The following is a 23,351-nucleotide window of genomic DNA, read 5'->3' on the forward strand; positions in this document are numbered from 1 at the left end:
AATGTGTCCAAGTATACCTATCCAGTGTTCTTACTCTAGAATGTTTCTGTTGGGGGGAAGTGGAGAAGGGGTGGGTTTGAGGACTCCCTCTAAGAAGTCTGACTATCAGGGCTGCATCTCTGGGGCAGAAGAGAATCCAGTAAACTTATCACCCCCTCTCCATTATCTTTTTGCCAACATTGCAAATTTCAACCATTTCATTTAAGAGAAATAGTAGACAAGGAGACATCCTTAATGTAGATGGGAAAGGCCTTACATTAGCCAAGAAAAGGACTTGACTCTATTACTCACACTTACACTTAATCCAGTAGCAAAGCTGGATGTGTGTACCACCTGATTCCTTCCTTTGATTCTGGTGTCCTGAAAACATCCCACTTTGCCTTCAGAGTGACTGCTTCGCCCCACGAGGAGACGCTGACAACCCTGCAGGGACACAGAGTTTTCGGAGGCTTTTCTGCACAGTCACATGGCTTACAGAACCAGAACGTTCAGCTCTCAAAGACAGTTCAGGAGAATCGATACATTATTATGCACCTTTAAATATAAACTGTGAACCTTTGGGAAGGATGTGTGTGTAGAAAGGTCTGATGGAGCTGTCAATCCAGCCGGTCTGTTTCGTAGAGGATTCTGACCCTAGGCACCTCTGTCTGTTGCTCAGTCTGCACACACAGTCCATAGCTTAGCATCAGTACAAATCAATGTCTAGTAAGCACAATTAAGAAATGAAACCATGGAAACTTAAAGGCAGCAATGTCATCAACAAAATTCAAAGAGCATTTTCCCTTTTTTTTTTTTAACAAGAGCACATTGTAGAAATCAAGATTCTGTACAATTTTCAAATATTATATGTACATAAAATTATATTACTTATAACTAAATGGAAAAGTCTTGTTTGTAGAGTATGGCTGGCAACACCAAAGAAAGACCCATAACATTTAGCTTTTGAAGCCGAGCAGGCAGCAAGAGAACCCTAGAGCACACATTTGTGTCTCGATGCGAAACCCCCCTACTAAGTACGTGACTAGCATTCTCTAGTTCTGTGGTTTGTTAGTGTTTCACATTCTAGTAGGGAATTCTGCAGCAAGCAATGTGAAAAAGAAGACACTTAGAATGAAGTTGGAAATGCTACTTAAAATCTGCATATGATAATGGGCTGTGATAAAGGGTTTGAATCCAAGTTGCATTTAAAGTTAGTAGCTGAGTCATCCATCCTCCCCTCATTCATTATGCATGCCTCTGGTGATTTAAAATCGAATTAACTCCAGCAGGTGGAAAAGACAGCTTTGAACAGATCACATGGGCTGAGTCAGGTTCTTGATTCTTTTCCTCAGTTGGCTCCTGCATATTGAAGACTGGCTTTGCAAGTGGGGAAGGATGGAGAGCGGGCATACACACCAGTTGGTTCCTCAGCCCCATTCTTAGGCTGCCTTTCTTCCAATCTTTTTCCTCCCCAGGCCCTTCCTGTGAAGGTTAAAAGTGCCATCCCCAAGCCAGCTGGAGCTCCAGCCCCACTCACAAGAGGGCAAAATGTGGGATTGTGGTTCTTCACTTGTAGACTCACTCCCTAAGGGAACCCAACTGGAAGCTGCAGGCTCTGGTCTGTGCCCCAGCTTTCCAAAACCCTAAAGTTAGGAGTTTTCAAATTCCAATTGAACCACAGTCCCCTGTGGCATTTACTAAAAATTTCAGATTCTGGTTCCCCTCTCCAAGACTTGAGTTCCTAAAAGGGATAGAATCCAGGAACCTGGTTTTCAGAAGCACCCAGGCAGTTCTTGCGCGGGAGATACACAGATCTGCTTTGAAAAAACCCAGCTTCATTCACCAAGTACAGATCTCTGAATGCCTTTGGATAGAATCTTCAGTTCTAGTTTTAAAACTGAAGATTTTAATGAAACATTTCATTTAACAGATTCTCTGCCCATGTATCACCAATGTATTCTTTTCAAAATGTGGAAATAAATGGCCAAATCTCTTAGGGAGATGAGGGCAAGCAGGGAGGAGGGAGTTAGTTTAAAATACGTGTGCCTGTCAAGGGGAGGGGCTGTTCCGGACTCCCGGGCTTGGTGATGTGAACAAGGCAAACTGCAACTTCATTTTCTCACACAGAATCCTACTAAGGTTAACTCAGATTACTTATGAATTCAGAAATCAGGATTTGGCCTTTGGGGAGTTCTATCACAGCATATAATTTGGGATATGTCACTAGCTCAATATCCATTTCCCTCGAGGCAAATTTTTACCTGCTGAAAAGTTGAGGTGTCAGCGCTCCTACTCACAGATCCTAGTGGATTAGCTGAAGCTACAGTTATTCTTCACTAAACCTTTTTGGAATTTAAATGATGAGAACCTAAAATAGCGCCCAGTGTAGGCAGTCTTCTCTCACCAGCTAAAAACCCTCCAAGTTCCCAGTGAATCATCACTTTTAATCACACCATGATGAAAAGAAATTAACTGCAGATGGATGGCATTTTATATCGACTGCCATCCAAGATATGTAAAAAAAGAAAAGTCTCAAGAGAGATGAAGAATCTCCTCCTGGCTCAAAGATCTTATTTCAAATCTGGAAGGATCGCGACAGGGCATCCTAAGTTCTACATAAGGGAGATCTCTTCGACCCAAGCCCGATCACTGCTGCAGAAATGTACTGATTCCCTTGTGGGGCGGCGCTGGGGTTGGGGGGCAGGTTTCACCACTTCGTACCTATGAAAACTAGCTGCTTTTTTTGGATCCTCAAATTCCTTACTTCCCAACCTCCATCTGCACTGCCAACAGTTTTTCTGACTCCAGTGTGCCCTCAAAAATCCCTAATTATTTCTAGCCCTGGCTGTTCTCATCTTCCCTGCTGAGATTCAGACGGGTGATGGCTAGGGTCAAGGGCAGGAAAGAACAGTCAGGGTTGAGGTCAGCGGATGCAGGTGAGCTGAGTCCAAGGGGACAGGCGGCGGGGAGGGCCGGTTAGTAATTCAAGAAGTCGATCCCAACCTTGACACTCTTGGAGGTGGCTATATCGACAGCCGTGGCCTTGATCTCGGTGTCCCCGAACTGCATGAGGGTCTGGATCTCCCTGCGGGTGGGCACGGCAGTGCCGCTGGCCCCCGTGAGATCGAGGCGCAGCGTGCCGCACTTCTTCACCCCGGGGTCGGTGATGAAGCTCACGTTGTCGAGCTCAGAGCTATAGATGTTGATGACGATGACCAGCTGGGAGGGCTTGGCCGGGGTGTAGCTGCGCTTGACCAGCTCGCCCAGGGCCACGGACTGGTCAGCGGAGATGAACTTGTCGAAGACGTCAGTGCACCAGCGAGTGCCGTCCTTCACCAGCAGCTTCTCGGGCGGGTGTTTGCCCTCCACGTAGCGGTTCAGCACCCCAACCCCATAGGTGAGCGGGGACCGGCGCACCTTGATGACAGCGGGGTCCAGGCCGAAGAGGACGGCGCCCTTGAGGATGGTGAGGCCCACGTCCTGGGGGATGATGATACGGCACTGGTCACTGAAGGCAGCCTGCACCGCCTGCTGCAGGAGGGGCGCCTCGGCGAAGCCGCCCACCAGGAAGAGGAACTTGACCGTGGACACCTCCGGCTTCTGAAACAGGTCCCCTGAAAGGGAAAAGGAAGGGACAGAGACCTGTCACCAAAAGCCGGTGGTGGGGGGCTTCCCTGGTGGCGCAGTGGTTGAGAGTCCGCCTGCCGATGCGGGGGACACGGGTTCGTGCCCCGGTCCGGGAAGATCCCACATGCCACGGAGCGGCTGGGCCCGTGAGCCATGGCCGCTGAGCCTGCGCGTCCGGAGCCTGTGCTCCGCAACGGGAGAGGCCACAACAGTGAGAGGCCAGCGTACTGCAAAAAAAAAAAAAAAAACCAGGGGGGATTGGGTGGCCTGAGAATGTGGAGAATGGACAAAGCCGCTTGGGCCAGCTGGAGGACAGGCTTAGTCTGACTTTGTTGAATAGAATATATTTGTAGAGCCAATCTTTTAAAGAAAGGAGGGGTTTGTACATCAATACGCTCAGGAATAAAAACCAAAGCTACTGCTAAGTAGAGACCCATTTTAACAGCTAGACAGTGATCAGTTTACGTAGTTCTTTTTTTTTTTTTTTGCGGTACGCGGGCCTCTCACTGTTGTGGCCTCTCCCATTGCGGAGCACAGTCTCCGGACGCGCAGGCTCAGCGGCCATGGCTCACGGGCCCAGCCGCTCCGCGGCATGTGGGATCCTCCCGGACCGGGGCACAAACCCATGTCCCCTGCATCGGCAGGCGGACTCTCAACCACTGCGCCACCAGGGAGGCCCTACGTAGTTCTTTGTTACACATAAATGAATACCTCTTGCCCTCTCCAAACCTGCGGTGCTGTTAAGGCAGGCCGTTATCAGTATTATTCTTTGGTTTTCATAAAATTCCCATCCCACCTCTAGGAGTTCTGACTGAGTAGCTGCAGGGTGGGAAATGTGTGGAGGGCCTGGATACTGAAAGAGGCCCCTGGTGAGTCTGCTGTGTCCCCCTGGGTGAGGGCCCCTGAGGGAGCAGGTTGACTGCACGGCCAGATTCTGTTTGCTCTCTTGTGGGAGACCTTTCTTTGGTTTACACAACAGTTCCTCCTGCCTGGCAGAGGTTGTGGTTTCTAATTTGTTCTGATACAGCAAAGACCATCCATTCCCTAAGGCCTGTCACTCGATGATAATATTGCTTTAGATCTCCCGGCTCTCTGACTTTTGAAGCCAAATGGAAGCCCAAGTGAGAACAGGCTCTGGGCTGCTTTGCAGTCCCTGAGGTGAGAGATCCACAGCCAGTGCCCAGCAACCGCCCTCGTGCATGCCCAGGCCCTGCCCACTCCTGCCGGGGCCCTGGCCTGCGGCTCCAAGACCGAGACCCCCTGCCATCCGGACTTCACATCTCACTGGTTGGTGATACTAGAAACATCAGTCCCCATTCTTGGTTCTGCCCCACTGAGTGGCCGAGCCCTGGCTGATCACTTACGGAGATGCTCGATGATGCTATCAATGGTCGGCTTAAAAAGGGCATTCATGGCATCTGGACTCATCCTCAGCATCCCCTGTGAGGACCACTTCACAAAATCCACACTGTGGAGGCATGGCAGAGAGAGAATGAGCGGTGAGTGTATAAAGGATACCCAGGCTAACCTGCATAGTCATGGGCCCTGGTAGAATGGCTGTCACATCCAAGGGGGCCGAAGGGGGCTTGAAAGTCCAAAGAACCCTTAGAAACACACTAAACCACCAGGACCCAGACTCTTAGAAGCTTCAAAGCTAAGGCATAACCTCTTTGGTTCCTCTTTGCTTTTGCCTGTGGCCAACATTCCCCTGAGACAGTGGAAGCCAAAGTCTAGTGCAGAAGGCAGGGTGATAAATAATTCAACAAATATTTACCCAGCACCTACTACCTATGCATCAGGTTCTGTTGTAGACACTGGGGATAAAGCAGGGCCCCAAACAGACAAACTTCCCTGATTTCATACAGCTTATCTCTTTAGTGCGTAATCATAGCTGACACAAAGATAGTGTTTTCCAGGTCTCAGGCATCGTGCTAAGCATATATGAATACATTTCATCCTCACAACAACCCTTGAGGTAAGTGGAATTATCATGCCCATTTTCCAGGTGAAAACACTAAGGAACAAAAAAGTTGAGTCACTTGCCCAAGGTCACACACAGCAAGTGTGTCGGATTGGAACTCAGAGTCCACACCACCTTCCTCCTCCCCATGAACACAATCTACCCCCTAGACTGTCCTGAGCCAAACACGAGCCCAGCTCACTTGCTCTTCCTCAAGGCGTGCTCCACACTGTGCCCACGGAACTTCTTGTAGTAGTCGATGAAGGAGAAAGGCAGGGTGATATTCAGAGGGTTAGTTCGGTCCGGGGCAGCTGCCCTTTTGCGAGACTCAAATGCAATCATTAAGTCAACCCAGGCCGCAGGACGCTTGATTTTGAATTGCTCAATAAAATCCTCTCCGAATATTTTACACAGAAGCTTTTCAAATTCATAATCTACTCCTAAAGATCCATAGGGTCCACCTGAGTCAAGAACAAAATGGGAGACCACTATGTTAAAAACGGTCAGAAATGGAATCCGGAGTCTGAGAAGCAGCCTACCCTGGGTTCTGGGTTCTGCTCAAAGACAGCAGCACAGACTTGGACCCACTTAGCCAGCAGACCACAGCTATGCGTTTTTACTTACGCTTTAAAACCCTCAGGTTCTTCTCATTCCACGTGGAGAAACTTTCCTACAGAAATCACTCGTCAACAATCTGTTTAAAATCAATTACATTTTAAAGAAAATCAATACATTTAACTAACTAGGGGCATCATGGTCTTCCCACCCAAGAAATCCAAGGACAGTGTCTGGAAAACCAGCAGACCTCGCTTAGTCCCTGTGATCTACTAATTACTCATCCCCACCCCACCAAGAAGAAGAGAATGTTCTTTGGTTTGATGATCTTGATCCAAGACCAGGCATCGTGGGACCTCCCTAGAAAGCTTCACCAAATCACAGGTGACAATCATGGCCAGGATCTGAAACAGGCTCACTTTATGCACAAACCCAAGTTATGGTGGTTTGTGTTTTAAAGGCCATTTAACTGCATTTTGCTCTCTGGTCTCATGCATCCGTATCCTCTACTGCCTGTGATTCCACATGGTGGTGGAACTGAAAGAATGAGATACTGAGAGAAATCTGAAATGGGTAAAACAGCTCAGGTATGAGAAAATTAGCCATTTTTCTCATTTTCTCAGGCTTACCTGTTGCTTTGTACAGCTCTTTAAGGTGTCCCTCCGGTAATCGTATCTGGTGGACTGTCAGGTCTACGGTGCCACCGCCACTGTCCACTACCACATACTTGTCACCTGGTACAAAAACAGCCAACCTTTAGATAGACCACTTGTCCATCATGTCCTGGAACAAGCTGGCAGGATGACTTGCTGTACCCAGCTAAGCGCCAACAACACTCATTAGTACAATAGTTTTGCTAATTAGCCACACAGTGAGTTATTCATGACTAAAGAGATGAGATAGTGTCTGCCCAGAAGTGCCGGTTAGCATGGATGATGAACCCAGATGGGTGAGTCTTTAGAACTAAGGCATTCAGGTCATGCGCTGCTGCATACCTGGCACGTGTGGACCACTTCCTGCCAAGTTAATAGCACCATCAAATGACCTGCTGTTTAGCACAAGACTCACCCTGGAACTGGTGAGTTCCAATTCCTACTTTTCTTCTGAAGAACCTATATGGTTTTAGAACATGCAAAATGAGAGCTCCAAAAAGAGCTCTCCCTGGGTGAGTGGTCTGTAAAACCAACTGATTTGGAACTTTTCCCAAAAGTACAGAAGGAACAAATAGAAATGCATTTTTGCCAGCAGCCCCCCCGCCCACACACACACACAATCCAGCAGGGGCAAAGGACATTTAAGGATGCTACCTTCCTCCAGCTCGGACCAGATTTCTCCTATGACATTCTCCACCAAAAAGGTTCGACTCTGCCGATTACGTCGTACGTGTTCCTTAGCTAGTGGCCAACAGAAAGAAAATAACGACGGGTAAGAAAACATGGAAGAGCTGGCAGTCACCTGCAGTCAGTGGAGGTAAAAGAGCATGGGAGGTTTAGGAACAGAACATTTGGTGATACTTGATCAAAATGATTACATAAATGCAACATAGGGAATGACAAAGTCAGCTCTTCCAGAGCAAGTAGCTATTTCCACCAGCCTTCATCTATTCATCTGCCTGGCAGCTTTGGCCAGTGCCCTGCTGAAATGCTCACCCTGATGAGATTCCCTTCCTCCAGGGACACTTTCAGGGGAATGCGAATAAAATAGGCCAATTTCCTGGCTTTGCTGCCCCAGTGAGGAGGCTGTCTGCCAAGCAGACTTCAGTGCGCTTGGTTAAATAATTTCACATCAAGCAGTTTTGTCTGATACAAGGAATGCGGGGTATGTTTTCCTAATCTGGATCCTGGATAAACGGCCAGGAGCCCTTTCCAGACCCCGTTGAAGTCGACATGCTCTTCAGCCACAAGGTGGCGCTTCAGCCGCAAGGTGGCACGGCTGAACCTAGAAAAGTCGGCGCTGCCTTTTTCCAGCACAACCGGGGACAACCTGGGGGTGGCTCGGGGTACTCAGTGGCTGTGACTCGCATGGGTATTTCATCTCCCGCAGGCCTCCTGACAGCCCCGTGAGGCGGACAGGCACAAATCATATCGCCCTGTGTTCAGACGAGGAAACCAGGTCAGGGAGGTCGAGGGACTTGCAGTTCCCACGACTCTGTCTTGCAGCCTGAAATTAAGCCTCAGACCACGGACCCCCTCTGCCTTTGAGATTTAACAATTTAGAGTGGAGTCTGAAAAAGCAGAATACGAATGTTAAGAGGTGGGAAAGGTGCTGTGAGAGGGAGCCTGGGAAGCAGCAGAGCACAGGCACGATGGGAATTTGGGCGAATCGCTTAACGTCTCTCACAGGCAGAGCAGGGACCAGCCGTCTGATTTATCCTCAGCACCCACTGTGACACCAGGCGCACAGCAGGTGATAAGGAAGGCAAACCACCAAGTATGAGACTGGGAACCCAACAAATGATCACTACCGTGAACAATTTAGAGCAATCCTGGTTTTACAGACGAAGGCTCTGTTCCCACTCTGCTGTTCCATCCCACAAGTGTCCTCCCGACCAATTTTTTAGTCCGGAAGCCCTACAAATCCATCTGTTGCTGGTTATCCAATAAAGAACCCTTGACCCTCCAGCCTCCTTCAGCAAGGAGCACGGTGTTTGCAAAACATCTTCTCTGGGGATTAGAATGGCAAACATCGGGCCACACTTAAGTTCCTCAGGCTCTGGTTTACAGCAGAGAGGCCGCCCCCCACCCCCGCCCCATTAAAGAGTTCCCGCGGGCCTGGGAGGGATCTCCAAACTCAGGGCTTCTCTGCTGTTCCCAACACCGGGTCCAGATGAACTTATATTGCACACCTTGTAGTGGGCATTGGTTTTCTAAAACAATCTAGGTGACTAACGAAAATGGCATCCATAAAAAACGGCCTAGTGAGGCGAATAAAACATGTTCTAAGCTTCAAAAAATGATCTCATTTTTCGGGCAAATTAAGCCCAAGACTGTGAAAAATGTAGCCTTTTCTAATCTCATTAAAAGTCTTTTTGGAGTAAAATAACACCGACAGCAAACCCTGCAGTGCTGGGGGCAGAGTGCCAGCTCTGGTCTCCTCAGTGGTGGCCACTGGGCAGGGAGGAGCATCGGAGGGCAGAAAACAGCCAGGGGGTCTCGGGGTATTAATGCCATCCTGGGTATCCCGGATTAAATGCTCTGCTAGGCCTCGGCACATAGCAAGCACCCCGTTCTTCCGGGAGACAGGTTCCCACCGTAAAGCAAGGCTGAGACAGAACCCCTGTCTCACTGCCCCTCTGAGGGATGGTGGCCAACAATTTGAGGATTTCAAAAACCAAAGACACCCCTCTGAGCACAGGAAACAACAGTAAATCCCACAAGGCACAGCACACAGACACAGGGCAGTGTGAGGGTAGGTAGGATATGTTACAGAAAGGGAACCAAAAACTGAGCCCTTGGGGAAGGCAAGCATTCAAAAAAATTTCCCCCTCAAATGTGAACGTTATACTTAAGAAGTGTCAAGGAATGCTGTGTTGAATTAGCTAATTCTGACATGAGCTGCAGTTCATGAACAATTGCCTAAGAATCAGCATATGAAATATAGAGCCCAGTCAGTCACTCCTCTTTTTTCCAGTTACAACAATGAAGAAGGAAATTTAAATAACGAGATCATCCTGAGTATTTAAAACATGAATGCATTGGATTTAGTTAGCAGTGAGGCCAGCCTTGGCATGCTGGGGAGGCCAAGCATTATGAGAAAAAGGCACATCAAGCCCTCAGACTTAGAGGGAAGCCCATTTCCATTCATTCTGGGTGAATCAGATCCAGGGTGCGAACACATGTCCCCAGCAGGCTGAGGCGGCAGCCTGGGGACAAGCGAACTTCTTGCCACTGTCTCGTGGCTGAGGCTCACCGACGCCTCCATCCTGGGTTTAAAATGCAGAGCAGTGGCTGCCGGGGCAGAGTCACCCTGTGAAGAGGAAGAGAGGCCTGTCTGGGCAGGAATGTGTGTCTGCAAAGCGTGAGCCTGGGCCCCAGCACCCTGGGCAGTGCAGAGACAGGCGACAGGAAGAGGACCAAGCAAAGCTTGGGACCAACCGGTGACCGTCCTCACTGATGGCATCCCTCTCCTCCTGGGCCTGGGCCTTGCAGGGCAGGATGGAGATGGGCTTGGGCGATGGTGGGTTTTCTGTCCTCGGAGCCCTCACCCGGGCACAGAGCTCAGAGCCGGGGCACACAGCGCCACCTCCCCAGCTCCCATCAGCTTCCATGCTCACTCACGTGGCTCTGAGTGATCCAGGGTGTCTGCAGACTCCGTGGCCCTGGACAGACCGACGGAGCCCTGCATTCCAGGGAAAACAGTCCTGAGGCACAAGATTGTGAGCAACTTGCATATAGTAAACATGAAAGAGAAAAAGGCCCTTAAAATGCCCATCCAGGTCTCCATGGGCGGTGCTCCTTCCCACAGCCAAATGAGCATCAGCCCCTCAGGAAAAGTCAGCCCTTTCCATCTCTAGGTTCAACTCTCGCCAGGTTTATAGTTAAGACACATAATGAGCTCATCACACACGAAGCGGCCCCAATGAGTGAGTCAGCAATAAATCAACAATCTTAATGGAGGAATTAATAACAAGCAAGTGGGATTAGATTAAGAATCAGTTAATAGAGAGGAGAGATTAAACGCCCAGTAAAATGCAAGGCCTAGAGCCGCTCTCAGGCCACCCTTGGGTTCTTGGAGAGAAGTGCCCTCCCCTAAGGCACTTGGGTGGGTGACGAACTAGGATAACCACTGCTGAGTTTACGGGGGTCCTTGGAGGGGCCAGGTAGGGGGGCTGAGCACAGAGGTACTTAAGGGCCAACCTCCTTCAGAAGCATCTTGATTTCTCACGACCGCACTGAGTGCCTTTAAAACTCCAAGGCACAGAAACATGCAGGGGGCTGGAGGGAAGACAGCGGGGAGGGGGAGAGAGAGAGCAGGAGGTACCCTGTGCAAACCCAGCTCCTACTGTGTCACTGGAGCTGTACCCATTGACCGCGGCCTTGCTGCTCAGCTCGATCATCTGGTGCAACCGCAGCTTCCGGCAGTAGATGGAGGCTGCCTCGGGCTCCAAGGCAATGATGAGCTGCTCTGAGTTCTCGGGGGAAGCCAGCCCTGCCTGGAAGACAGAAGGCAAGGCTGGGACCCAGGCTCCCAGGCCAGGACCCCTCCAAGGACACCCACGCCTTGGGCTGACACCCTGCAAGGAAGGGACGCTCACACTCCGCTTGTTTGGGAAATTCCCTCCACAGGCCTCTCCAGAGCCTAAAATCGGGGGTGATCGGATGCTGGTCCCCAAGCCAGGTACCCAAACGTCACAGAGTGGGGAAAGAAAATGTACCAGCGCCCTTGGGAAATTCCAGGCTCTGTGAGCCTCAGGGCCTCCTGCATTTGGGGCCTGCTTGGCCCAGAACTGAGAAGCACAAAGGGGCAAAGGACCGAAAACTTTGAAAACCACCACGGGATGCAAGGCCGATGGTCTGTTTCCGGTTCTGTTCCAAGGCCCAGGCCCAGGACTAAATGGTCTGACCGAATCGTAGCAAACCCCGATCTTGGGTGGCCTAGGAAACAGCAGGGCCATCACTGGGCCTCAGCCATGCAAGCGTCTGGTTCTGTTGTGTGGGAATCTGACCTGTTATCTCCAGAGCGCCAGGAAGGCCCCAGGAGAAAGCCCCCCCGCCACCGGAATCCCACAGAGTCCCCATTTCCTAGAGTGCAGGGGGAAAGGCCACTGACAGTTGTCTTATTCAAAGCCTCTATCCCTTTCACAGCAGAAATGCTTCTGCCCCGTGACACCTGGCTTGCTCCAGTCACAGCCCCTCCAGCCTTCACGAAGAGCAGCCAGGAGGCTCCGGGACCAGCCTTCTGAGGGTGCTCAGAGACACAGCCCGGCTTGGCCTCTCACGGCCTTGACCCGGAGCACGAGATCTAGCTTGCTTGTTGGAGCTGCCCAAGCTCACGGCTTTCCTTGGTTGCCGGCACAATGGGAAATAAAAACTGGCTCCTTCTATCACCACTGTGTTTGCTGTCTTTGCTGCCATTTCCAAGGAAACCCGGGATGCGCCCTCGTGTGGCACCCCTTTGGAGAAGTCTCCCAGGTCTCCCCAGGCCCCGGGGGGTTAGTGGACTCATCTCGTCAACCAGGGACAAAGGTCTGCCTCACGTCACACATGTACAATGACCCGGTGGGGAAGAGCTGGCCTAGAGTCACGGGCATGCGCGGAAGGAGCTTAGGAGGGTCCATTACTGGGCAAGGAGGGGAGGGGAGTTCAGGTTAGAAAGTAGAAATGCCTTTCGTCCAACGCCTTCACTCTGTGAAGAAAGAAACCAAGGCTCGGAGAGGTAGGGCAACCAACTATCCCGGTTCCCTGGGGCGCGGGCCTTTCAGTGCTAAAACCGGGACAGTCTGAGGCTCCAGGGTATCCCAGAGAAGTGGGAGCAGCCCAGGCCCAGGCCTTGAGCCTTGCAGACCAGCTCTTTAATTGGTTCTCAATTCTCCTGCTCTTAGCAATTCCAGGTACTGGGGTAGGGCCCGGGCCTCTGTGCTTTGACAAAACCCGTGGGTGCCCGTAATACTCCTGAACTGGTTTGAAGGTATGCTCTCTACTCATTTACTCTGCGACAGTGCTGCCTAGACCTGCTGCCATTCATTTCCCCTAATCACCACACCCCCAAACGAGCCAGTTAATTATGTCTTAATGAGATACCATCAGCCGGCAGGTGACTGAAAATCTCCACTGTGCCGAAACCATGAATGCCTCGCAAGGGCAGAACCCGTCTGGACTGAATTACAAAACCAGATGGAACCGCACACGCCTACACCCTCCGCCAGGAACCCGCCTCCTTCCTGCCTTGTACCCTTGGCTGAGGCCGACCACATGGGCAGCATCTGTGCCCATCAGCAGGGTTCCCAGGTCAAAGAGGCCAGGTCTGCCCTTAGCTTACACGGGTCCCTAGGTTAGTGACACAGATGCGTGACGAGATTTCCCCATCCAAGGGAAGGAAGGTGCCCCCTCCCCCAGCCTCACTTTCTCACAGGGTCTCCTCAGACATCCTCAGCACAAAGGCAGACAAAGGTTAAAATGCCCGATGAAATAGGACATGGGTTACACGTGTCAGGTGCCACCAGGAACAGTGAAACCTCTGAACCTTTACCCCCAGGATCCCAGAAGAAGAAATCCAAAGTGACACCAGGAGGAGCCCCGTCTACAGAACAGCGCTCATGGACTGGTTCTTCTATCCTCATGGGTTTGTACGGAAAGCCAAGGCCCTCCTAGAACAGAAGCTCACAGGCCCAGCTCCCACAGCATGGGCTGAGGAAGAAGGAGAGACGCGTTACAAAGCAACAGTGGGCCCTGGATGTACAAGCCTCTCCTCCAAAGTTCAGGATGGAGGATAAGCTTGGAGGAGGCTGGGGTGGGGGGTGGGGTGCGGAGCAGAGCGGCGCCCAGGACTCAGTGTGGAGGAAAGGCACGGGCCCTGCCCACTCAAAAGGCACATTCCTGTCACTGTGTCCCCCTGGGATGTCAACCAGCCAGGCAGCCCCCACGTGGCTGGTAAGGGCAACAGGGGCCTGGGCCCAGCGGGAATGGGGACGGCAGGTGACAAAGGAGAGAAGAAAATAGACTCCCTTGTTCCCCTCCATGCCTACCCAGAAATTCTGAGCAGGATCTCTAACTTAGATGTGAAATATCTATGTGGAAAATCACATCAAGAGGTCCAGTAAAATGTAACATTTTACTCCAGGCTCTTCACTCAAGGGCGTCCGAGGGTACCTGGTGTGTGACTGAGACCACCCCCCCAGCGGATGCTCCCACATCCTGAAGATGTAAAAGACAAGCAGGCTGACCTGAATCTGCCCCAAACAGCTGTGGGCTGCACCCCTCGGGGGGCCTTTCACCTCTCCCTCCCCAGCTGGCTGGCCTCAGCTCCACAGCAACAGCTTTGACCCATTTCCATGGGGGGTTCCCCCACAGTACCCTGCTCAGGATGCAGACAGAAACAGAGGTGAAGAGGACCCCAAACCAGAGGGGAGGGGAAAGGCAAGGTCAGTGGGGGCCCCGGAAGTGCCTGGGAGACCCGGGACAAAGTAACCACACTCCTTTGCTTAAGCCAGCCCCCCTGTCCACTCCCCAGTGAGAGTGCGGGGCCGTGTCCCTACCCGCAAACTCGCCACAGGGAGAGTGGAGGGGGAGGCAAAGGGAGGCAGCTGCCTCTGCACAGATCCCCAGTCACCAGGAGGCTTCCCGGAGCTGCTGGTGGGCTCCAAGAGAAGGAGGAAACACGAACGTCTCTGCCAGACTCTCAGAAACCCAGATGTCTTTATCTCTGAGAGAAGGATCCAGTGCCCTGAAATGTAAGCTTTGTTTCCGCATGAAAACACTTGCCATCCTTCTCAGCAGAAGCCCTCTGGCCTGGCAGCTGGCAGGAGACCTGGGGGTCTTTTCCTGGGCTCAGGCCAGGGTCAACCGGGGCAGGAGAGCTCTCTCTCCGCTTTCAATAATTCTGCCTCTGGAGCTGGTATCTCAAGGCCACTGTTGTGTTCCAGTGTGAGCTCTCCCTCTGCTCGGCCCCCGGCCCAGCACCTAGCATATTCTGCCCCCGACTGTAGATCCAGCCTCTCCCGCAAGATGGTGCATTTTCTAAGGGCAGCAGTCAGGTCTTCTTGCCCCGGAGCACACAGTAGGTGCTCAGATGGCAGATGCCGAATGAATGAATCACTCATCCCTCCAGCCAGCCTTTATTCTGCAATTTCTGGCCCTTCTCATGAGAGCATTTCTAACATGACCCGAGGATTCTGCAATCAGAAAGCGTCTGAACAAGGAGGTTGCTACCCCATTTGACTTCTCCACGAATCTGGGCCAGCAAGAGCTCCACCGTAGTACTTTTTAGCGCTCTGCTTCCTGGTCACAAGCTCCACCTGAAAGGACCAGGTGGGTGAGAAGACCGCACTCCAGGGAGGCCGAGGCGTGCGCAGTTACCACCTCGACCACTGCTCCTTGGTCCTGCCGTCAGCCAGGCAAATCCGCCAGGGGCTGTGTCCACAGCTGAGAAAAACAGCCAGACCAGCGGAGTGCTCAGCTGGCCTGGTGTCAAACTGCAAAGAGCTACAGCTGCACGGCTTCTGAGAGTCATGGGGTTGGCTTTCTTTCCTGATGTGATTATTTTTCACTGCAGTTTGTTCAGAAAGGGAGGCAGAAGCAAGCTGCAACTCCGTGTTAGAGGAGATCGTCGTACGTTGGGGAACATCATTTATTTAACAGGTTTCTGGAACCTACTAGAGTTACACATTTTAGGCAAAATGCCTCTAGAAATACACTGGACTACCTCCTCTGCATGATGTGCTCAGGATGCAGGGGAACTGTCTCCTCATTCTGGGTCTTTTCTGAGGCCTCAGAAGAGGCATCAGCTGTTCCTTCTGCCACCATCTTTTCACTGAATGCTCTTAAAGGGTCTAAAGCTGCCCCGAGGCTGTGGATTATAAAAGATGCAGACTTAACCCACTTTCTCAACAATCACTTGACAGCAGAGGAGTTTTGGAAGTTTCACAGATGAAACTGTCCCCATGTCAAGTGCTGGGCAGCCCTCACTGGCAGTGAATCTCAGTCCTCCAAGTGCAGGCCCCAGGCCCATCCCCTGCAGGCCTGCTTCTCCACGGGAGATGCTGCCCAGAGATTCATCTCCTGGCTCTGGTCCAGGCCTCCTCCCCCTCCCCCAGGCCGGGGGAGGATGACGTTCAGCCTCCATGTGACTGTGCCATGAACTTGGGCTCGGGAGGCCTCCCATGAGCCCGGAAGGAGGGGCTCCACTTGCCACAGGCAAGCGGGGTGGACAGACCAGTTTCCCAGCTGCTCTGAAGGAGAACCATCCTACCTCCTCATCCTTCCTGTTCATCTGTCAGAAGCCAGGCCACAGGCAGCAGCACTTCAGGTGGAAGGCTGGTGGGCACTCTCAGATTTCAGAAGCTGGGTGGGCCAAGAACTGTGTTTTGTGCTCAGGTTCTGTATTTATCAGGTTTCTCCAGAGAAACAGAGCCAGTAGGATGTATGTATATGTAGAAAGAGATGTATTATAAGGAATTGGCTTACACGATTATGGAGACTGTCAAATCCCAAGACCTCAGTCGGCAAGCTGGACAGCCAGGAGGGCCGATGGTATAATTCCCTTGCCGGCAGGCTCAAGACCCAGGAGGAGCCGATATTTCAGTTGGAGTCCAAAGGCAGGGGGAAACCAATGTTCCAGTCTGAAGGCAGGCAGGCAGGCAGGAGGAATTTCCTCTCATTTTATCTAGGAAGGTTCAGCCTTTTGTTCTAGTCAGGCCTTCCACTGATTGAATGAGACCCACCCACCTTAGGGAGGGCAATCTGCTCTAGTCAATTGATTTAAATGTTCATCTCATCCTAAAACACACACACAGCAACACTCAGAATGATGTCTGACCAAATATCTGGGTATCCCTAGGCCCAGTCAGGTTGACACATAAGAGTAACCATCACAGGTATGCATCTTTCTTACTCTGCATAATAAATGGGAGGTGAGGAGGGAGAGTTGGAGAGATGCTAATTTTGGAGAGTAGCAAGCTCCATTTCCATCTTGTCATGAAGACTCTCCCAGAGGACAGGCTAAAGAGGGTGCCCCTGATATGCCACCTGCCCCTTGCCAGAAGTACAAATGGCTTCAATGAACCACTTGGATGCAAGTGATTTGAGAGCAGGGCTCCTGTCCTATGACTCGAGCACCTACCACAGTCCTGGCACAGGAGGCCCCCGGCACAGGCTGTTTAATGAATAAATGAATGAGTGAACAAAGAATGAATGAATGGTACCTGCCATCTTAGAATCCATCCAGTGACTGAACACAAGCATCAAATCAGAGCTACAAAGGGCCAAACATTAAGCTGCACAGACACTGTCCTGGACAAACATCACCTGGCATGGAGAAGACAGGCCGATCCACAGGGTGTCTCTGGGCCTCAGGAAGCAAAGTCCCCCATCCCCTCCCATCCATGCTGGCCACCTGGGCCCTGCCCAGGAGCTGCTGGCCCTCCTACCGCCTGAGGTGCCAAAGCCTAGAGGACGCCACACCCCTCTCAGCCTGGTTTCCCCCTTGGCCTCCCCAGTATAAGGGGCCTCTCCCCACACTGGCCCCACCCTCTCAGAGAGGCAGTCCTTGAAGAGCCGGCCCAGGGCTCCATGAGCCCCGACAAACCTACAAGTCACCGCACCTCTTTCTTTTTCAGGCTAAAAATAAGAACTGTCCCCTTTCCGGGTCACATGTTTGTTGCTGAAGTCTTCCCATGGGCTGGAAAATGAAAGTCAGAACCATGATTCTTGAGTATCCTTCTTGGGAAAACTCAGGATCCCAGGCTGTGTCTTAGCAGACAGCCATGTCCCAGTGTCCTGTCTTTGGATCTTTGGACACTGCCTAAAGGCTGACACCGAGGAAAAGCTCCCTGATGCCCAGGGCTCCCATGGACAGTGAAACTGCATTTGTGTCTCTTCCTTTTTAAAGAAGTTGCCTCTTTCTGGAACTTCCACCTTCTTCCTTCCTCCCTGTAAAAACAAATCTATTTCTGGCAAACACGAAGACTGAGCCAGATTCTCACGCTGAAGAGAAGCAGGGGACAGCAGAGGAGCCAGCCTGGGGCAGGGAAGGGAAGGGAGGGAACGGGGGAGCACGGGGCGGGCGGGGGCGGAACACTGCCCTTCCTTGAACGCTACCGGCCGCCTGCAGTAAAGCCTCAAGCGTCCAGGGCAATTCAGGACGCCAAGGTGCCTGGGGCCATTTGACTGTGTTCAGAGATCAGCGTTGACTAGATGGGCATTTTGAAAGGAAAGGTTTATATTTATACATGTGGCCACAGACTCAGCATCAAAGGTGCGTCTCCAGGGAAAGGTGGCTCTCTCCTGAGAGGTGTGGCAGGCGACAAGGGGACATCTATGACCTTTGTGGTTTTTTTTCCCAGCCCACTCAGGTTGAAGGCTCTGAAAACTGATTCTCAGCACAGACTTGACCCAGGCCCCAGGGGACTAAGTACCACAGGGGCCAGCTCTGTCCCCGGGACCAGAACAGCAGGTCAGTACGGCCCGCCATTCTTGCCATGAAGTCAGACGCTCATGGAAGCCCCGTCGTGGCACAGGTTGTCCGCAAACAATGTGAGGGTTGGAGGCCACGAGGGCTTTGGCACCAGTGGTGCCCCCTGCACCCATGAGGGATGGGCTGGCCGTCGACGCTGGAATGCTCTGTCTCCATGGCGCCATGTTGACTGGCACGCTCCCTAACTGTACCACTGCCCTCACTCAGCTGTGGGTGTCCTCCACCAGGCAGGTCCAGCAGCCCTCTCCCCTGTCTGGGGCGCCCGTACATGCCGTGCTCCTGTGTTGCTCCTAAGATGAACCATGCAGAGGACAAGCGTACTGCCTTTATTTCCCAGCTGCACATGTGCAGCTTTCAGCCTCCACCAGGCTGATGTGCCTGGTCCATGGCCATTGGCCTTGTCTTTATTTCTTCCTTGTGCAAATATTCTTGTTCCCCAAGCCTTTTCCTTGAGGGTCTCTCTTCCATTCGCCCACAGAGAAATACCTCTGAACCTCAGTTTGCAACCCTAGCCCCAAGGAACCTACAGGGGCAACAAGACCTGGAAATGAATAAAGTTAGAAGGAAAACTGAGCCCAGCCCCACCCCTTGTCCGTCTGACCCCCGCTGCTCCCCCAGGAGGAAGCTGAGGAATGGGAAGTCTCCTGGCCCCCCGCCTGTGGGAGACCCCTCGCTGCCTCCCCAAGGAGGCCTGTGAATGCTGGGGGACCCTGGAGTGGGGTGACAGCCACCGCTAGGTGCATCTTGGGCCCTGCCCGCCCCCGGCCCCGCACTTACCTGGTAGGCAGCTTGTCTCATGAACTGCTTGGCGGGCTGTTTCCAGATGGCAGGCACTGTGATAACCCATCTGACATCAGAGTTCTCGAACTCTGAACCCGTCTGATCGCTCAGCTCCTAAAGCCAAGGAAAATGCAGCAGGTCAAGTGGACAGAGCTGGTCCTCCTGTGGCTTTGCTGAAAATCCAGGCTTCCTGGCCGTGAACTCTTGGGGCATCTATTCCGCGGCCCCCCGAACTTATCAGCGTCAGGAACAAGAGTCTGTTTTCCGAATATACAGCAAACAGGGAGCTCCCAGCTCCTTCCACTCCCTGGATGTGGCTGCAGGTGGGAGACGGGCAGATCTGAGGCCTTTGGCCACTTCCTAGTCATGTGACTTAGGGCAAGTGACAACCCTTCAGGCCTCAGCTTCCTTATCTGTGCAGTAGGGATAATAATAAGCTCATACAGTTATTGGGAGGATTGATAATTTCCTAAGAGCTACACTTCCTGACAGCTTGCTCCAGTGTCAACCTTGTTAAGCCCTTTCCATACCTCAACCGCATTAATCCACTTGAGAATCCCGTTAGGAAGAGATGAGCACCGCCCCTCTTCTACAGGTGGCAAACTAAGGCCTAGATACGTTCGGTATCTCTGTGATGATTGCCCAGCTAGAAAGTAGCAGAGCCAAAGTTTGGACCCAGACGCAGGTCTATCTTGACTTGAAAGGCCAAGGTCTTAACTAAATTGTTACTTTTGGTCTCGTATCTGAACAGTGTCCGGCCCACAGGAATGCTTAATGACTGGTAGCATTTGTTATCAGAGTTGTCACTGTCACCCACCTTACTGCAGGCCTAGCACATCAGTGGAGTTTTCCTGGCAGGATGGGAAGGGTAGGAACAACATGACCTAAGCAAGAACCGTGCTGCCCTTGACTTTCAGTTAATGTAAAACCTATCTACAAAACAGAAACAGACTCACAGACATAGAGCTCAGACTTGTGGTTGCCAAGGACAGAGGGATGGAGAGGTAGGGGAGAGAGAGGGATGGACTGGGACTTCGGGGTTGCTAGATGCAAACTACTGCATTTAGAATGGCTAAACAACAAGGTCCTACTGTATATGCAATCTCCTGGGATAAACCATAAAGGAAAAGAATATTAAAAAAAAAAGATGGCGCAGTGGTTGAGAGTCCCCCTGCCGATGCAGGAGACACGGGTTCGTGCCCCGGTCTGGGAAGATCCCACATGCTGCGGAATGGCTGGGCCCGTGAGTCGTGGCCGCTGAGCCTGAGCGTCTGGAGCCTGTGCTCCGCAACGGGAGAGGCCACAACAGTGAGAGGCCACACACACACAAAAAAGAATGTCTATATGTGTATAGCTGAGTAACTTTGCTGTACAGCAGAGATGGGCACAACATTGTAAATCAACTCTTCTTCAAAAAAAGAAAATCAGTGGGACCCACGTGGATAAACAGGACGGGTGGAAGCATCAGAGGTTTCCACCAGGCCCAGGTAGACAAAATATGTCTCTAGAATAGCTCTCAGGCTCAGTATTCCCACCGGTAAAATGGGAAGAATAACACTAACCCACAGTGTTACTGGCAAGATTAAATGAGAACACACAGGGAGCATCCGGCCCAGAGAAGACCTCTGACTGATGCTTCTGCTCCCCTCCTGTTGCCACATTCACCAGACAAATCTGAAATCAAACCTAAACACACACTAATGTGCTTCTGCATCAAAGTCCGCTCTGGGGACATGTTTCAGAAGATTAATAGGCTGGCGATTTTTTTCCTAATGGGTATCTCATTTTCTCTATTGTTTCACATAGTTATCTTGGGGCTGACCCACCCTCTCACTGAACTAACTTCCTCTTTGATCAGTAAATTTTTTTTCCCTTTTAAAAAAAACTTTTCATTTTTCATTGTGAGAAAATACACGTAACATAAAATTCACCATCTTAACCATTTTTAAGTGTGTGGTTCAGTACATTCACTAAACGTTTTTTTAATAAACATGTTTTTAAAAACATCTCTGCTTTAGACCAAAATGAAACAAATTTTTTTTTTTAAATTGAGGCATAACTGATTTACAATGTTGTGTAAATTGCTGGGGTACAGCAAAGCGATTCAGATAGATATATATAGATATATATATAGATATATATATATGAATGAATATATATATATAGATATATATATGAATGAATATATATGAACATATATATATATATATATATATATATATATGTTCTTTTTCAGGTTCTTTTCCATTATAGGTTATTACGAGATAGCAAATATAGTTCCCTGTGCTATACAGTAGGTCCTTGTTGTTTACCTATTTTACATATAGTACTGTCAAACTCCTAATTTAAATCCCAAACTCCTAATTTATCCCTCCCCACCCCTTCCCCTTTGGTAACCATAAGTTTGTTTTCTATGTCTGTGGGTCTATTTCTATTTTATATATAAGTTCATTTGTATCATTTTTTTAGGTTCCACATATAAATGACATATGATATTTGTCTTTCTCTGTCTGACTTACTTCAGTTAGTGTGATAATCTCTAGGTCCATCCATGTTGCTCCAAATGACCTTATTTCACTCTTTTTAATGGCTAATATTCCATTGTATATGTATACCACATCTTCTTTATCCATTTATCTGTCGATGGACATTTAGGTTACGTCCACATCTTTGCTATTGTAAATAGTACTGCTATGAACACTGGGATGCATGTATCTTTTTGAATTTGCATGTATCTTTTCATCTTTTCCAGATATTTGTCCAGGAGTGGGATTGCTGGTGAAAGAGCCAGTTTTTGTTTGTGTTTATTTTTGTTTTTTTCATCATGTTTTATTTCCTTGCAGGTCTGCACTGGGCTTTAAAAGCAGGTGAGCATGTGATGGGTTGGGAGGGATTCTAAGAGTGGTGCCTGTAACCATCCAGGCTATTTTAAACTCTTTAAACAGGAAAAGGCTCAAAGATGAATGATGGGCTTCCCTGGCTGTATGGAAAGTTGTCTGATGAGCTGTTTGTTCGCCAGTGGGTGGAGATCAGCTTGGAAGGGAAGGAAGCTGGCACTGACTGAACATCTCGCGTCAGGCACTTTCACTGACTGTCCCTCGTGAATAGTGAGGCTGCTCCAGGGACGTGATTTCTGAGATACTCTACTTGAGCTTATTCTGGTCCAACGTGCAATAGTCCCCCCTCTGCACTGAACCCACCTGCCCCTCAAACACCAGCCAGGCTCTTATGCAGGGCCTAGTTCCTATACACCTCCTCAAACAGCTCTTCTGCATGGAATTTCTTTACAACGTGTTCCCTGCTCAGAGAAGGTTCCGGAAGCTTCTGGCTGAGCCGACAGGTCCACAACTACCCACCTACCCATGCCCGTGCCTGACCTCTGCCCCCTCCACCTCCTGCCTCCCTTGAGAGATGGGCTGTTCACGCCTTTCTTCTTGGCCAACTTGAACCACACTCGTAGAAAGTCGTAGACTTTCTCAAGTTCTACACGTTCCCTGAGTCCCCACGGCTGCTCCTCTTATTCCGGAGGCCCCCACCTCCCTCTGTGCCTTCATCTTTCTCCAGGCGCTGAGCCCATCCCTCTGAGATCCTTCTCTTCAGGCCGACAGAGGGCCACCTCCTCTCCTGCTTCGCTGTCTCCTGGACCAATGGCGGCTTCCCTTCCACAGGCCCCCGCCGGCCTTAACTGCTCCTGCCTCTGGCTGGTCCCCACCTTCTTCCTGAAGCGAAGCCAGCCCATCTCCCTCCCACTTCCTTTCTTGGAACCCTCTCCCCACCCCTTTTCATAGAGGAATTTTTTCCCAGGAACCACTCCCTCCCTCCACCCCACCACCTTTATCTCCCTGGTTTTCATGTTCCTCAAATGACCCCGCAGTTGGAGTCTCAGCAGTTGGAGTCTCAGCCTCGCCCTCAGCCCTCGGACAGACTTGCTTCAGGATCTGAGTGAGCTGCTAACATATCACTCTCCTCCACCTGCAGGCCCTCAGGACCACGTGGTCTCCCCTCCTCTAACGCTATCCTTGTGGCCATGGCAACCCCTGCGAGAAATCCTTTGAGGGCTCCCCACGACCCAGGAAGAATTCCTTCGCCTGGCCTTCGAGGCTTCACATGCTCTCCTTCGGAACTTGCTGTTCCTGCTCTCTGCAGCCTTGCCCTTCGCCTGCTCCAAACTGTCTGCTTCCCACAGCGGTTTGCTGTTTTCTTTCCACTGAGCTGTGCCTGGGCCGTTCCACCAGTGCAAAACACATCCGCCCTTCCAGCTGCTGCCTGTCAGAGGCCCGCAATCCCTCTCCTCCGGGGAGGATTCCCTGCTGCTGCCCTT

General features: G+C 51.0%; 1 protein-coding gene across 2 annotated transcripts in view; it reads right to left on the reverse strand.

The window, feature by feature from the left end:
- Nucleotides 1–2,955: 2,955 nt before the first annotated feature.
- HSPA12A (heat shock protein family A (Hsp70) member 12A) overlaps nt 2,956–23,351 on the reverse strand; it is a gene marked incomplete at both ends in the record, with an annotated part of 156,929 nt that continues 136,533 nt past the window's right edge. For both annotated transcript variants that reach the window (XM_079701623.1, XM_079701624.1), the window contains 7 exons: nt 2,956–3,593; nt 4,971–5,074; nt 5,769–6,027; nt 6,751–6,855; nt 7,429–7,515; nt 11,102–11,273; nt 19,028–19,144. In XM_079701623.1, the coding sequence (XP_079557749.1) occupies nt 2,956–3,593; nt 4,971–5,074; nt 5,769–6,027; nt 6,751–6,855; nt 7,429–7,515; nt 11,102–11,273; nt 19,028–19,144 (1,482 nt within the window). The remainder of the gene's footprint in view (nt 3,594–4,970; nt 5,075–5,768; nt 6,028–6,750; nt 6,856–7,428; nt 7,516–11,101; nt 11,274–19,027; nt 19,145–23,351) is intronic.

The sequence above is a fragment of the Hyperoodon ampullatus genome, assembly GCF_949752795.1.
Source record: "Hyperoodon ampullatus genome assembly, chromosome: 1".
Classification (NCBI taxonomy): domain Eukaryota; kingdom Metazoa; phylum Chordata; class Mammalia; order Artiodactyla; family Ziphiidae; genus Hyperoodon; species Hyperoodon ampullatus.